Source organism: Otolemur garnettii, unplaced genomic scaffold (genome assembly GCF_000181295.1).
Source record: "Otolemur garnettii isolate 467f Iridium unplaced genomic scaffold, OtoGar3 scaffold00003, whole genome shotgun sequence".
NCBI lineage: Eukaryota > Metazoa > Chordata > Mammalia > Primates > Galagidae > Otolemur > Otolemur garnettii.
Window position 1 is genome coordinate 36,488,564 of NW_003852398.1, and position 14,526 is coordinate 36,503,089.

At 48.6% G+C, this 14,526-nt stretch overlaps 1 protein-coding gene across 2 annotated transcripts; it reads left to right on the forward strand.

Annotated features, from left to right (window-relative positions):
- Positions 1 to 2,804: 2,804 nt before the first annotated feature.
- ECSCR (endothelial cell surface expressed chemotaxis and apoptosis regulator) lies at positions 2,805 to 13,007 on the forward strand. Of its 2 annotated transcripts, none has more exons than XM_023515964.1 (10): positions 2,805 to 2,921; positions 7,795 to 7,839; positions 8,137 to 8,187; positions 8,330 to 8,389; positions 8,850 to 8,987; positions 10,306 to 10,419; positions 11,003 to 11,101; positions 11,321 to 11,357; positions 12,359 to 12,473; positions 12,681 to 13,007. In XM_023515964.1, exons 1-10 carry the CDS (start codon positions 2,861 to 2,863, stop codon positions 12,687 to 12,689), a joined length of 729 nt encoding a protein of 242 aa, XP_023371732.1. In that variant the 5' UTR covers positions 2,805 to 2,860; the 3' UTR covers positions 12,690 to 13,007. The 2 variants fall into 2 exon arrangements, with proteins under 2 accessions (XP_023371732.1, XP_012663341.1); XM_012807887.2 differs by having other exon boundaries at positions 12,377 to 12,473.
- Positions 13,008 to 14,526: the final 1,519 nt, after the last annotated feature.

The window sequence follows — 14,526 nt, forward strand, 5'->3', positions numbered from 1 at the left end:
GCCATGGCATCACGCTCACAGCAACCTCCAACTCCTGGGCTCAAGCGAGTCTCCTGCCTCAGCCTCCCAAGTAGCTGGGACTACAGGCACCTGCCACAGCACCTGGCTATTTTTTGGTTGCAGCCATCATTGTTGTTTGGTGGGCGTGGGCTGGGGATTCGAACCTGCCACCTTAGGTGTATGTGGCTGGCGCCTTAGCTGCTTGAGCCACAGGCGTCGAGCCAATTTCTGTTGTTTCAAACCAACAGTTTGTGGTAATTTTTTTTTTTTTTGAGACAGAGTATCGCTCTGTTACACTGGGTAAAGTGCCATAGCGTCATAGTTCACAGCAACCTCAAACTCTTGGGCTCAGAGCTCCTCTTATCTCAGTCTCCCAAGTAGCTGGAACTATAGGTGCCTGCCACAACATCTGGATAGTTTTCCTATTTTAGTAGAGACAGGGTCTCACTCTTGCTCAGGCTGGTTTCAAACTCATGAGCTCAGGAGAACCACCCACTTCCCTCTTCTCCCAGAGTGCCAGGATGACAGATGTGAACCACCACGCTTGGCTTGTGGTAATTTGTGATAGTAGCCCCAGGGAACTAATAATACTGGCAGACACCATCTTAAGCAAGTGATCAAAGTGAACATCATCAGCAATGGAAGAAATTAAAATCATGCACACTGTGCATGGTGGCGCATGTTGGTAGTCCCAGTTACTTGGGAGGCTGAGGCCTGAGGCTCACTTGAGCCCAGGAGTTTGAAACCAGCCTGGGCAACATAGTAAGGCACCATCTCAAAAAAAATCATGACTTATTTGATAGAATCCAGAGAGTACACAATATGTTTTCTGTGACATTCCTGCCAAAGTCAATTAACCTAAACTTAATCATGAGGAAACATTAGATGAACCCAAATTAAAGGGCATTCTATAAAATAATTGAAACACTTTCAAAGTGTTAAGGTCATGAAAATCAAGGAAAGACTGAACTATTCCAGATTGAAGAAGACTAAACAGACATGCAATGAATAATTCTGAACAAGATCCTTTTGCTACAAAGGACATTATTGAGACAACTGTCAAAGTTAGAAAATACAGGAAAGCTAAGGGCATGAATTTAATCCTAGCACTTTGGGAGGTCAAAGCATGATGATGTCTTGAGGTCAGGAGTTTGAGACCTGAGCTTATCCTCATCACTACAAAAAATAGAAAAAAATTAGCAGACATTGTGGTGCAGGACTGTCTATAGTCCCAGCTACTGTAGAGGCTGAGGCACTAGGATTGCTTGAGCCCAGGAGTTTGAGGTTGCAGTGAGCTATGATGATGCCACTGCATTCTAGCTGGGGCAATAGAGCAAGACTCTACATCCAAAAGAATTGGGATAGGATCTGAAGATTAGATGGTTATTAATATATTAAACGTAATTATGCAGGATACTGTCTTTATTTGTAGGAAATACACACTAAAGTATTCAGGGTGCTGGGGCATCATCCTGTCGACAATTTATTCTCAATTGGTTTATGGAAAACAGTTCTGTATAATGTGCTTTCAAGTTTTCTGTAAATTTGTGACTGCTTCAAAATAAAATATTTATTAAAAATAGAAAAGAATATCAGTCATATAAGTGATTGTATATGTATATGCATATTTTCACGGATTGGAAGGCATATAGACAGGAAGGAAATCCACAACAATGATGTAATTAATATTAAGGAGGGAGGATTGTGTGTAACCGTTCTCAGCATTTTTTTTTTTTTTGAGATAGAGTCTCAAGCTGTCACCCTGGGTAGAGTGCTGTGGTGTCACTGCTCACAGCAACCTCAAACTCTTGAGCTTAACCGATCTTCTTGCCTCAGCCTCCTAAGCAGCTAGGACTGCAGGCTCCTGCCACAACGCCCAGCTATTTTTGGCTATAGTTGTCATTGTTGTCTGGTGGCCTGGGCTAGATTCGAACCCAACAGCTCTGGTGTGTGTGGCTGGCACTTTAGCCGCTTAAGACACAGGTGCCAAGCCCCTTTCTCTGTTTTCAAATGTTTTGAGTTTAGGGGGCCAGGCGCGGTGCCTCCCACCTGTAATCCCAGCACTCTGGGAGACTGAGGTGGGCAGATTGCCTGAGCTCAGGAGTTCGAGACCAGCCTGAGCAAGAGGAAGACCCTGTCTCTACTAAAAATAGAAAACTAGTTTGGTATTGTGACAAGCGTCTATAGTCTCAGTTACTTGGGAGGCTGAGGCAAGAGGATCACTTGAGCCCAAGAGTTTGAGGTAGCTGTGAGGTAGGATGCCATAGCACATTACCCAGGGCAACAGGGTGAGACTCTGTCTCAAAAAAGAAAAAAACAAGAATAACATTAATGGATGTAGGGCCTCCTGGAAAGATATTGGGAGTGTCATCTACACAAGGAGTCCTGAGGAGGGAGAAGAATGTGGTGAATTCAATCTACAGAGCATAGATGGCTGATAGGCTGAGATTTAGCCTTAGTTATAGAGGAGAACCTGGTCTGAAACAGCAGGGGGTTAGATTGGAATTGGATTCCAGGAAATTCCTCTGGTGGTGTTTGGTGGAAAGTGATGGACCCTTCTGAGAAGAAGAGAAAAAGTATGGGGCCAAGTCACCATCACTGATCATCACGCATAGGCCCTCGAGGCCACACAGGACCCTGGCACGTAGTCTCTGCTGCTGCAGCTTCACATCCTTATCTGGGCTGCCGGGTTTAGCAGGCCCTTGGAGCTAGTTCCAATCTGTTTCCTTCTATTCTTTGACAGGAAGCTCCTGGAGAGCCAGCCCCCACCCTCTACCCTGCCCCAGCACTCCCTCTCTCTTCTCCAGTATGGACAGAGCCTCCACAGAGCTGCTGCCTGCCGGCCACATACCCAGCTGATATGGGGACTGTAGGAGCCATGCAGCTGAGCTGGGCCATCCTGGGCTTCTTCCTGCTCCAAGGTAAGGGGCACCTGCCACTTTCCTTCAGCAATTCCTCTCCATGGCTGGCAGTCCTGGGTGCTTGGTCCCTCTTTCAGTCCTTCAGGATACACATGCTTTCCTTCTGGGGCTGTGCTGAGGGAAATTCCAGAGCTTTTTTTCGAAGGGGACCAGTTGGGCTGAGGATGCCTTTACCAGGCAGGGGTAGAATAGAGATATGGTTAAACTCTTTTGTGGGAAATTGTCTAGTGGGAACTGGGGCCCCCATGGAGGCTGGCCTCCTGAATTGTGGGAAGCGGCTATCTTGGTGTGGGACTCAGGCTGGAAAGCTCCTTCTAGGTGTAGGCAGACCTAAGAAGCCAGAGGCTACCCCGTTGGGCTTCACCTTGCGGTCCAGGGCAGGGCTAACCATGGCCACTCTATCAACTGTTCTAACACCAAATTGTCTGCACCTTGGGCTTTATAGGTGATCGTTTTCCTTCTTTCATATGAGGAGTAGCAACCTGGGAATTCCAAATGTTGATTAAGCTCAAATCACAGCAAGAGGAACTCAGATTAGACCCAAAGAAAGAACTACTTATCAAAAAGAATTACCATTCTCACCCAGAGGGGGGCTAGGTGAGAGGACCTCCAGAGGAGATTACTCAGAAACAGCACTGCTCAGATAGGGCTCGTGAAGCAGCTCATAAGGAGTCCTCTAATTAGGGAGAAGTTGCTGGGAATCATGAAAATCCCAGGACATTCTGACTCACAGGGCAGCAACTTCCCTTCGGTCATCCCTCCCCTGCCCCCACCTCACTCTCTGTAAGTCCTCTGTGCACAAAGCAGCAGAGTGCAAGAGTGCCTGGATGGGAAGGGTGGTGGCCCTTTCCTGGAGGTAGGTGAGTGGACCTGAGAACCAGAACACTCAGATTCTGGGGAGGGAGGTCAGACAGCCCACAGGCTGGGAATAAAACTCTGTATGGCCAGGTGAAGCTGGTGAGGGGGCATTTACACAGGCCTAGACTTCTCCCAGTTTGCCAACCCATTGTCTTCTCCCAGGCAGGGCTCTCCAATGCCCTGTATAAACTAAGCCACTATCACCTCCCCTGAGGAGAGAGTGCAGAACACTTAGCTGCCTCCTTCATTTTGGCGGACCAAAGAATCCTGAGCACATTCAGGCCCACAAAGGGACTCCACTGTGGATGCATATCGCCAGGGCAGACTCGAGGATGTGAGAGAATAGGGCAAAAATAAACGTGTCTAGCATTTAATAAGCATGGATGATCTCTCAGGCACTGTGTTAAGTGCTTTATATGCATTTTCTTTTTCTCACAACTTTTGAGTTACTACTATTACTTGCATTTCATTCATTTATTTATTTTTGAGACAGAATCTCAAGCTGCCCCCCTGGGTAGAGTGCAGTGGTGTCACAGCTCACAGCAACCTCAAACTCGTGGGCTTAAACGATTCTTTAGCCTCAGCCTCCCAAGCAGCTGGGACTACAGGTACCCGCCAAAATGCCTGGACATTTTTTTGTTGTTGCAGTTGTCATTGTTGTTTTAGTTGGCCTGGGCTGGGTTTGAACCCACCATCCTCGGTGTAGGTGACCGATGCCCTACCTACTGAGCTATGGATGCCACCATTACTTGCATTTTTTTTTTTTTTGCTTGTAGTTATCATCATTGTTGTTTGGCAGGCTCAGGCTGGATTCAAACTCGCTAGCTCTGGTATACGTGGCTAGCGCCCTAGTTGCTTGAGCTACAGGCGCCGAGCCCATTACTTGCATTTTAAGGTAGAGAAAACTGAAGCCAGGTCAGACAGTCAGTGACAGAGCTATGACTTGAACTCAAGCCTGTCATACTCTAAGATGTATGATTTTAACTAATAAACTAGGCCTTTAAGGACAAAGAGGGTAGAGACTAGAGATAGACTGGAAGGGAATAAAGCTGACAGAGATTAAGAGGGGAAATCAGAAATTCCTATGGCTAGAGTTCTTTGAGTATCTCAATGCTCAGTGGTCAGAGGCACCCTGGCCTGCAGACAGAGATGCTCCCTAAATCCCTCTCCTACTCACAGAGGAATCTTAATTAGTGACAAGTTTGGGTAGGGAGAGGGGGAAGAGGCAAAGAGAGAGCAGGGAACTGGGACTTGAAGCTTGTGATTTTGGAACTCCTCCCACGCCAGTAAATAGTTTTCTTCCTAGATAAATGCAGGAGGATGGTCCACTGTGCCTTCCCACCAAAGACTAAGTTACAGAATTTAGATAATGAATTAGATAAGCTCAATAAATAATCAATTGGCTCGGTGCCCATAGCTCAGTTGTTAACCGGTAACATCCGGTTACCGGTTTCAAACCCAGCTTGGGCCTGCTAAAGAAAACTAGCTGGGTGTTGTGGTGGGCACCTGTAGTCCCAGCTACTTGGGAGGCTGAGGCAAGAGAATTGCTTAAGCCCAAGAGTTTGAGGTTGCTGTGAGCTATGATGTCATAGCACTCTACCAAGGGTGACATAGTGAGACTGTGTCTCAAAATAAATAAATAAATAAATAATCAATAGATGTCTTCAGGACACACTTGTACTGAAAGCGTTCTCCCAGGGTCATCCCCAGCTAGACAGGGTTCTCTTTAGCCAAAACTTCTTACAAACTTTAGCTCCCCTCTTGATTCTCTCTCCCACCCAACAAAGGAATAGGGGCTTGAAAAAATGGTAACCTCGAAAATCATGGCCCAGAGTTTGGGAAGCTTGGGCTTAGAAACAATTTATGTTAATCCAAGTGATAGCCCCAAGGAGGAAGGCAGTTCCTTAAGGAAAATAAACAGAGCAAGAGGCTGCCACAGGCTGCCACAGGCTGGGGTGGGCCCTTTTGGCTGGCTGTCTCTGTGCACCCAGGCCTGGGCTTGGAGCTTCCCTGATGATGAGAGGACATGAGCAGGAGGGCCAGGCTGGGGACTGCAGGCCCAGCCCAAGCAGAGGGACGGGAACCCAGCTGGGCGACTCTGCTTCCCCACATTGTTTTCCTTTCACATTGTTCACAGGTTTGAAGAATGATTTCACTGTGGAAAATGAGCAAACACAACCTGAGCTTTCAGGTCCCATACACACAGCAGGACACACATGGAGACACACATGCACACACACACATCTGCATAGAGTAGCAGTTCTCAACCTGTAGGTCGTGACCCACAGGAACTGTATTAAAGGGCCGCAGCATTAGGAAGGTTGAGAACCACCTGCAAAGAGGCTCACAGACACATATATACATACAAAGAAGATAATGAGACCTCTGGCCAGAGGGTGGGGCTTTTTTTTTTTTTTTGAGACAGAGCCTCAAGCTATCCCCCCGGGTAGAGTGCCATGGCATCACACTCACAGCAACCTCCAACTCCTGGGCTCAAGCGAATCTCCTGCCTCAGCCTCCCAAGTAGCTGAGACCACAGGCGCCCACCACAACGACCGGCCATTTTTTGGTTGCAGCCATCATTGTTGTTTGGCGGGCCGGGGCTGGGGATTCGAACCCGCCACCTTAGGTGTATGTGGCTGGCGCCTTAGCTGCCTGAGCCACAGGCGCTGAGCCAGAGGGTGGGGCTTTGACCAGGGACTCCTGTATCTGACTCTTGTCTGGGTTTGGCCAATAACAACTGTTTCTGGAGTAACCTCTGCCTGTAAGAGTTAAAGGGTTGCTCATTCTGGAGCTTCCTGGCCTCCTATATGTACCTTGGAACTGCCTTCCTGTGCAGGCTCCTACCTCCCACTGGGGGAGGGCAGAGAGCCCAGATACAAGCCCTAATCCCTGCCCCCCCATCTACTTCACCTTTCCATCTTCCCATCCCCTTTCCTTAAGGCAGGTCCAGGATGATAGTCTTCACAAGGGCAAATGAATGGCCCATTGGCAGTTTAGGGTCAATATTCGCCTAAAGACCTGGAGTCCTGAGTCCTTGTCTGAATGTGGCAAGTAAATCATTGGTTTTCTGTCCTTGGACTTGTTCCTATTTATTTATTTATTGAGACAGAGTCTCACTATGTCGCCCTCAATAGAGTATCATGGTATCATAGCTCACAGCAACCTCAAACTCTTAGGCTTAAGTGATATTCTTGCCTCAGCCTCCCAAGTAGCTGGGACTATAGGCGCCCCCCACAATGCCTGGCTATTTTTTTGTTGTCGTCATTGTTGTTTAGCAGGCCCAGACCGGGTTCGAACCTGCCTGCCTCGGTGTATGTGGCCGGCACCCTATCCACTGAGCTACAGGCGCCACCTGGACTTGTTGCTACTTAAAATAACCTTCCCCTGGTCCCTGGCAGGTTGGTATAACCCTAGGGTGACCAGACGTCCCGATTTTTAACAATTTGTCCCGCATCCTGCGGTGTTTTAAAAAAGTCCCAATTTTTGGAAAGAATGCACCAAGGGGCAGGAGAACAGGAAGGGAATATACGGTTTTTGGCTGCCATATGGCTATTTCTCCAGAATATGAGTTTTATATTATTTTGTTAATTTTATAATGTTAAACTGTAATAATAACAAATAATTGTTGAGAAGTGACTATTGAGAACTGCTTATGAAAGTTTGCATTGTTGTCAGGCCCTGCCCTGCCCCGTCCCCTGCCCCCCTCGCCGCCACCATAATGTCCTGCTTTACAAATGTTAGAATCTGGTCATCCTACATAACCCCCATGTGGAATCAAAGAGACAGGAGAAGACTCTGAGACTCTGAATATGAGGTGGTAGTGATGGTGCTACTGAGTCAGTCTCAGAGGAAACCAGCACTATGGGCTAGAGCCCACATTTGTAAGCCCTCTGATGAGTGTATCTGCCTTCTAGCATGGGAGGCTTAGAAAACCAAAAGGCCATGGTTCCTCTATGGGTTCTGAGCTGGGCAGATTTGCAAGCTAGTCTATGTATTTTGCTTTCTCTTATAGGCCACAACTCACAGATTACAACAAGCCAGACCTCCAGCTCTCAGGGTAAGACTAAACATCTAGATTCTACTCCCGTATTTAACCCTAGTAGCTTTTAAAAAGGGTGGGAGGAGCTCTATACCAGGTTAGCACTAACCTCAGGTGATTGGGGCTGGGGGTCTCATGAACTCATCCAACAATAAGCTCATCTAGGGATTTTTTTCAGCTGGTCTAATCTAACATGCCTTAAAAGAGATGAATGGTTGGGGGTGGGAAGACAGATTCACCAGATATAGGAAAGAAGAGAGAGAAAAAAAGCAACAGGAGTCAGCAGACTCCTCAGCCTCTTATGATCTGTTTCAGGAGCCTTCATCAGTTTAGGGCTGACCACAGAGCCAGCTTTTCCCAACACAGGTGAGTGTGGTTGCTGAGGAGCTGATCTCCCCTCTCCTGCCCCATGCCCAGTCACTCAGACATGCTTGGAGCCCCCAGCATTCTTGGGTAGTATCACCAAACCTGCACCACCTCCAATTCCCATCTGCCTTTGTCCTTGCAGGAGACATCCCTTCCTCAGAGCCTAACAGCCCAAGCCCTCTGCCCAGCACCGGTACCACAGGTATTGTGCCATTCAAACCACAAAACTCATCTAGGGAGGGCCCAGTGACTTTCTGCTCTAAAGGTGAATATAAACTAGTGGGAGAACAGATAAGTGAATAGAACCTCACACTGACAATTACAAAGCAGGTGAGAAGGCTTGTGATGGGCACAAGTAGGTGTTATGGGACCCCAGACCAGTGCCAGACACTTCAGACTTGGACAGCCAGGGATGATTCCCAGAGTGTGCAGCCTCTAAAGCCGAGAGGGACTTAAGTGAACAGGCAAAAGCTATGAGATAGAGGGTGATAGGGCTCTGTCCAGGCAGAGAGCACCGTACAGGTAAAGCCCCAGAAGTGAATGAGAATGGCCCTACCTGGAATTGAAAGCAATAAAGAAAAGGAAGATTTTGAACTGAAGAGCCCTCCCTGTGTATATGCTGTGAGGCCCTGAGCAGGCCCCCATCTGCTTTCTCATTCCAGCTGCTCCAAAGAAGCCCTCACACACCCCCATAGGAGCGAACAAACCTACAGTGCCAAGGTCACGCACCGTGGATGGTAACTCCCTGTTCTCACAGGTCCAAACTCAGGTGCAGCCACAGAAACACACATTGGGACTTAGTAAGTGCCTGGGGCAGGCTGGGGGTGGGTGGGTGAAGGACTCTGGGGTATATCTGGGTAATGTCTTCTCTTTGTGAGGCCCAGGTGCTACCCTACAATCAGAGGTCTTGGAGCCAAGATCCATGTCAGCAGTAACCTGGTTTGCAAAAGAATGAGAGAGGTTTGGTAGGGAATAGAGACAGGAACTCAGCCCTGGCCAGAGGGAAGGCAAAAGGAGCTGGACTTGGGACTGCTGAAGGCAGAGCTAGAGAGGAAGACCCTAAAGAGAAGGGAAAGGGAGGCAGGAAATGCTGGGAAAGGGCTAGACTCTTCTCAGGACAGGTGGGCCTTCAACTAGCAGTGTGGGGGAAGAGCTGGGGAGGGGTAGATGCCCCCCATCTTGGCCAGGGTGTCTCATGGTGTAGGCACAGGTGCCCCAAGTAGCAGTAGTGGTGGAGGCAGCAGCACAAGTGGAGATATGTTCTGTCTGTGCTCACGGTGAGGGGGAGCTGAGGGGAAGTGTTTGTGATCTTCCCTCTTCATCTTATCCCTTGGCTCTGGGGCTTTTTAAACTCCTAGACTTATTTGGGAGGGCAGAGATGAGGAAAGATAAGAAAATAGAGCAGCAACCAGACCTGAAGTATGAGTCAAGGAGGGAAGAAGTGGGTGACCATAGCACTTTTTAAGAGGGCCAGAAACCTGCACGCCTTCACTGGCAGCCTGGATGGGCACTTAGGTGTCAGCCTCCAGTGCCCTTCTTTCCTTCCACCTCTACTCTTGGCAAAACACAGATGGCGCTACCTTGTCCAGTCTACCTCCCTATATCCATAGCACAGGTGTCCTCAAACTACAGCCCATGGGCCACATGTGGCCCACCTAGGACATTTATCTGGCCCGCTGGGTGTTTTTGCCTCCACTGCCTGTCCTGCTTAGCAGCCAACTCGTCCTGGGGCCTGTAGTCTGGCCCTCCAGTGATCTGAGGGACAGTGACTGGCCCTCTGTTTAAAAAGTTTGAGGACCCCTACCCTAGCATGAGCCCCTTTCCTCTGATCTCAAGGATGGTGGGAAAATCACAAAGAGGGAAACATCCTGAACATTCTGGAGTCCTCTGGAACCAGTAACATGAACAACTAGCAATGTTGTTCACAGAACCCCACATCACTGCAGTTCTGACCTCTATCCTCATAGGATCTGGTTGGAGTGGCAGGGAGCAAGTCTTTTTTGTAGGACATGAGCTTTCTCTGTGGTCTTTGACCTGAGGAAGCAGGAGGGAAGCTAGCTGTCTCTGGGAGGCTGTGTGGGTCCTCTTCCCTAACACACCTAACCCCCTCCATTTTAGACACGTCTCAAAATATTACTCCCAATTCAACCACCACAAGCCCAAGTGCAAGGGATGACTTGGGCATCCTGCCCAGCCCCACCTCAGAGACCGTGCTCACTGTGGCTGCATTTGGTGAGAAAGGGAGAAGAAGGTGGAACATGGGAGGAGGAGGTGGTGTATGGGAAGGGACCTGAGTCTTGGACATGAGCTGGACTCTGAATTTGGAACCACAAGTTCAAATCTCACCCATTTGTTCTGAGAGAGACTGGCAAATGAGGAAGGCCCTAATGCAGGCGTCCTCAAACTACAGCCCGCGGGCCACATGCAGACTGCCTAGAACATTTATCCGGCTCACTGGGTGTTTTTGCTGCCACTGCCTGTCCTGCTTAGCAGCCAACTCATCCCAGGGCCCACAGTCTGGCCCTCCAACGGTCTGAGGGACAGTGAACTGGCCCCCTGTTTAAAAAGTTTGAGGACTCCTGCCCTAATGGGAGGGAACCTCTTCCATGTTCTCATAGGGTATGGAGCTAGGTTATGGAGCCCACTCTGGCTGCGGGCAGCAGGCTGAGGGCTCATTTGTTCCACAGAGAAGTGGAATTTGCTTTGCTCCCAGAGCCTATTTATATAGGACTCGGCTGGGAAGGGAATCTAGACTCCGGTTACCCCCTTTGTCCCTTCCTCTGCCTCCTTTCACACTGTTCTTTTCCTTGTTCAGGTGTTATCAGCTTCATTGTCATCCTGGTGGTTGTGGTGATCATCCTAGTCAGCGTTGTCAGTCTAAGGTTTAAGTGTCGGAAGAACAAGGAGTCTGAAGGTACCTGCTATGACCCTAAGGGCTCCCCTTTGCCCCTCTTTGCTCTGGTCTGAGGGTCAAAGCCAAAGGTGACACCCAGCCTGGAACTGAGGGAAGGAACAGCACAAGCACCACTCCATGAGATGAGAGGGTCGCCTTGGGTGGGCTTTGAGGGGAAGCCTGGACTTCCGACCCTCAGTCAGCGTTTGACCCTCAATCTGTGTCTTTGGATTTTTACAGATCCCCAGAAACCAGGGAGTTCTGGGCTGTCTGAAAGGTAAGACTATCAGAAGCCTCAGGAAAGAAATTTCTGACCTCCTACTCTCTACTCCAAGAGGGAGCTGACACTTCCTGCCTCCTACACACATATACCCCACAGCACACACACATCCTAATACACCCCTCATCCCACATACACATACCCCACATCCCACCCTCACATCCACATACCTCATATCACATATCATATACACTATACCAGGCATTGTGGCGGGCACCTGTAGTCCTAGCTACTGGGGAGGCTGAAGCAAGAGGATCACCTAAGCCCACGAGCTGGAGGTTGCTGTGAGCTGTGACGCCACAGTACTCTACTGAGGGCCACGAAGTGAGACTCTGTCTCTAAAAAAAAGAAGGCATTCCCTCAAAGCTTAGGAACTGGTTATTGAATCCCTGCTATGTGCCTAGCATAATGGTTTATGCTTTGTAATATTATCTCAGATTTTTACAGCAGTTCTTCAAGTATATATTAATTCATTTTATATATTATAAAAATTGAGAATTTAGAAAGGTTGTAACTTGATCAGGATCAAACAAGTAGTAGGTAGTATAAGCAAGCAAATTTAAATACAAGTCTTTTGGGCTTGGCTCAGCGCCTGTGGCTCAAGTGGCTAAGGCACCAGCCACATACACCTAAGGTGGCGGGTTTGAATCTAGCCCAGGTCTGCCAAACAACAATGATGGCTGCAAAAAAAATAGCCAGGCATTGTGGCAGGCGCCTGTGGTCCCAGCTACTTGGGAGGCGGAGGCAGGAGACTCGCTTGAGCCTGAGAGTTGGAGGTTGCTGTGAATTGTGATGCCATGGCATTCTACCCAGGGGGACTGCTGAGGCTCTGTCTCAAAAAAAATAAAAAAATAAAAACAAATCTTTTGGGCTTCAAAGTACACTGTTATATCATTTTGGTCCACAACCAAAATACAGATTTTTCAAACGAAAGTCCAAAGTTCAAAAATCCTATAGTTCCCTGACTCCCCATTGGCCTCCCCTCCCCTCTAACCTAGACTCCCTACCTCCCCAAGCTGTTCCACAGCCGGTCGAGAGAAAGACAGCATCACGCTCATCTCCATGAAGAATATCAACATGAATTCCAGCAAAGGATGCAACTCAGCAGAGAAGGTGCATTGTTCTGTTTCCTTCCTTCCTTCCCCAGATTTACCTTCTCCTTCCTCCTTCCTTCCCCAGATTTACCTTCTCCTTCCTCCTTCTTTCAGTCCCTAGTCCTTAGCCAGGAAGGAGATACTTTCAAAGATCCAGGCTCTTTTTCCCTCTTCCTTACCCCAACACTCCTAAGTTCCCCTTCCTCACTATGCATTTATTTTGTAGGTTCTTTAAAAGGAACTCTGGGCCCCATGAGTCCAAGGATGATGCAGCTGCCTCTTGACTGTGAGGAGGAAAAGACGGGATCGGCAGAGGCTATGAATCACATATAAATTATTGTATCATTTGTGTCTGCTCCCAGATCTAAAGGACACTAACATTCCTCTAAATCTGGGAGTAAGCTATCAATATAAGAGACTCTGTCCCACACGGACAGCCGCTCTAAGAATACAGCCTGCTTATCCTGCCTTGTCAGGGTACAGGAGTCAATAGAGCAAGAAAAACGACAAGAAGATGGATTGATACTTTCTACTTTACATTAAAATTATTTTTCTGGCCTGAAGTCTATTTCTCTTTTGTATTTTTTTTTAAAGAGATAGGGTCTTGCTTGTCACCTGGGCTGGCATGCAATGGCATGGTCATAGCTCACTGCAGCCTTGAATTCCTGGGCTCAAGCAATCCCCCTGCCTCAACTTCTGTGTAGCTGAAAATACAGGCACAAGCCACCATTACTAATTTTTTTTTTTTTTTTTGAGACAGAGCCTCAAGCTGTCCCCCTGGGCAGAGTGCCGTGGCATCACAGCTCACAGCAACCTCCAACTCCTGGGCTCAAGCGAGTCTCCTGCCTCTGCCTCCCAAGTAGCTGGGACCACAGGCGCCCGCCACAACACTCGGCTATTTTTTGGTTGCAGCCGTCATTGTTGTTTGGCGGGTCCAGGCTGGGGATTCAAACCCGCCACCTTAGGTGTACGTGGCTGGCGCCTTAGCCGGTTGAGCTATAGGCGCCGAGCCCCATTACCAATTTTTAAAATGTTTTTGTAGAAATAGGCTATGTGGCTCAGCGCCTATGGCTCAAGTGGCTAAGGCACCAGCCACGTACACCTAAGGTGGCAGGTTTGAATCCAGCCCAGGCCTGCCAAACAGCAATGACAGCTGCAACCAAAAAATAGCTGGGCGTTGTGGTGGGCACCTGTGGTCCCAGCTACTTGGGAGGTCGAGGCAGGAGACTTGCTAGAGCCCAGGAGTTAGACGTTGCTGTGAGCTGTCTACCCAGGGGGACAGCTTGAGGCTCTGTCTCAAAAAAATAAAAGGAAATAGGCTATGTTGCCAAGGCTTGTCTTAAACTCTGAGCCTTAAGTGATCCTCTTCCTCAGCCTTCTAAAGTGCTGGGATTACAGTCATGACCTGCCACTCCTGGCTTTGATTTCTTCTTTTTGGAGACAAAGTCTCACTTTCTCACCCTCGGTAGAGTGCTGTGGCACAGCTCACAGCAACCTCAAACTCTTGGGCTCAAGTAATTCTCTGATCTCAGCCTCCCGAGTAGCTGGGACTACAAGCTGCCCCCACTCAATACCTGGCTATTTTTTTTCCTTTTTTAAGAGGGAGCTGACACTTCCCTCACTTTGTCACCCTCTGTAGAGCACTGTGGCATCACAGCTCACAGCAACCTCTAGCTCTTGCGCTTAGGAGATTTTCTTGCCTCAGCCTTCTGAGTAGCTGGGACTTCAGGAGCCCACCACAATGCCTGGCTATTTGTTGTTGTTGTTGTTGTTGCAGTTTGGCTGGGTCCAGATTCGAACCCGCCACCCTCAGTATATGGGGCCAGCGCCCTACTCACGAGCCACAGGTGCTGCCCAGCCTGGCTATTTTTTAGAGACAAGGTCTTGCACTTGCTAAGGCTGGTTTTGAACCTGTAGCTCAGGCCAGCACCTGCCTCGGACTCCCAGAGTGCTATGATTACAGGCATGAACCATGGTGCCCTGCCTTTCTGATTTCTTTTAAGGTCTGTGCTTACATGTACATTTCTTTTTTTTTTTTTTTTTTTGAGACAGAGCCTCAAGCTATCCCCCTG

What these genes read in the sequence shown, in the direction of transcription:
- ECSCR (XM_023515964.1), top strand. Translation starts at nt 2,861, where the DNA reads ATGGGGACTGTAGGAGCCATGCAGCTGAGCTGGGCCATCCTGGGCTTC. An exon ending in GGGCTTCTTCCTGCTCCAAG is followed by an intron (nt 2,922 to 7,794) that starts GTAAGGGGCACC and finishes TTTCTCTTATAG; the next exon opens with GCCACAACTCACAGATTACA. An exon ending in GAAACACACATTGGGACTTA is followed by an intron (nt 8,988 to 10,305) that starts GTAAGTGCCTGG and finishes CCTCCATTTTAG; the next exon opens with ACACGTCTCAAAATATTACT.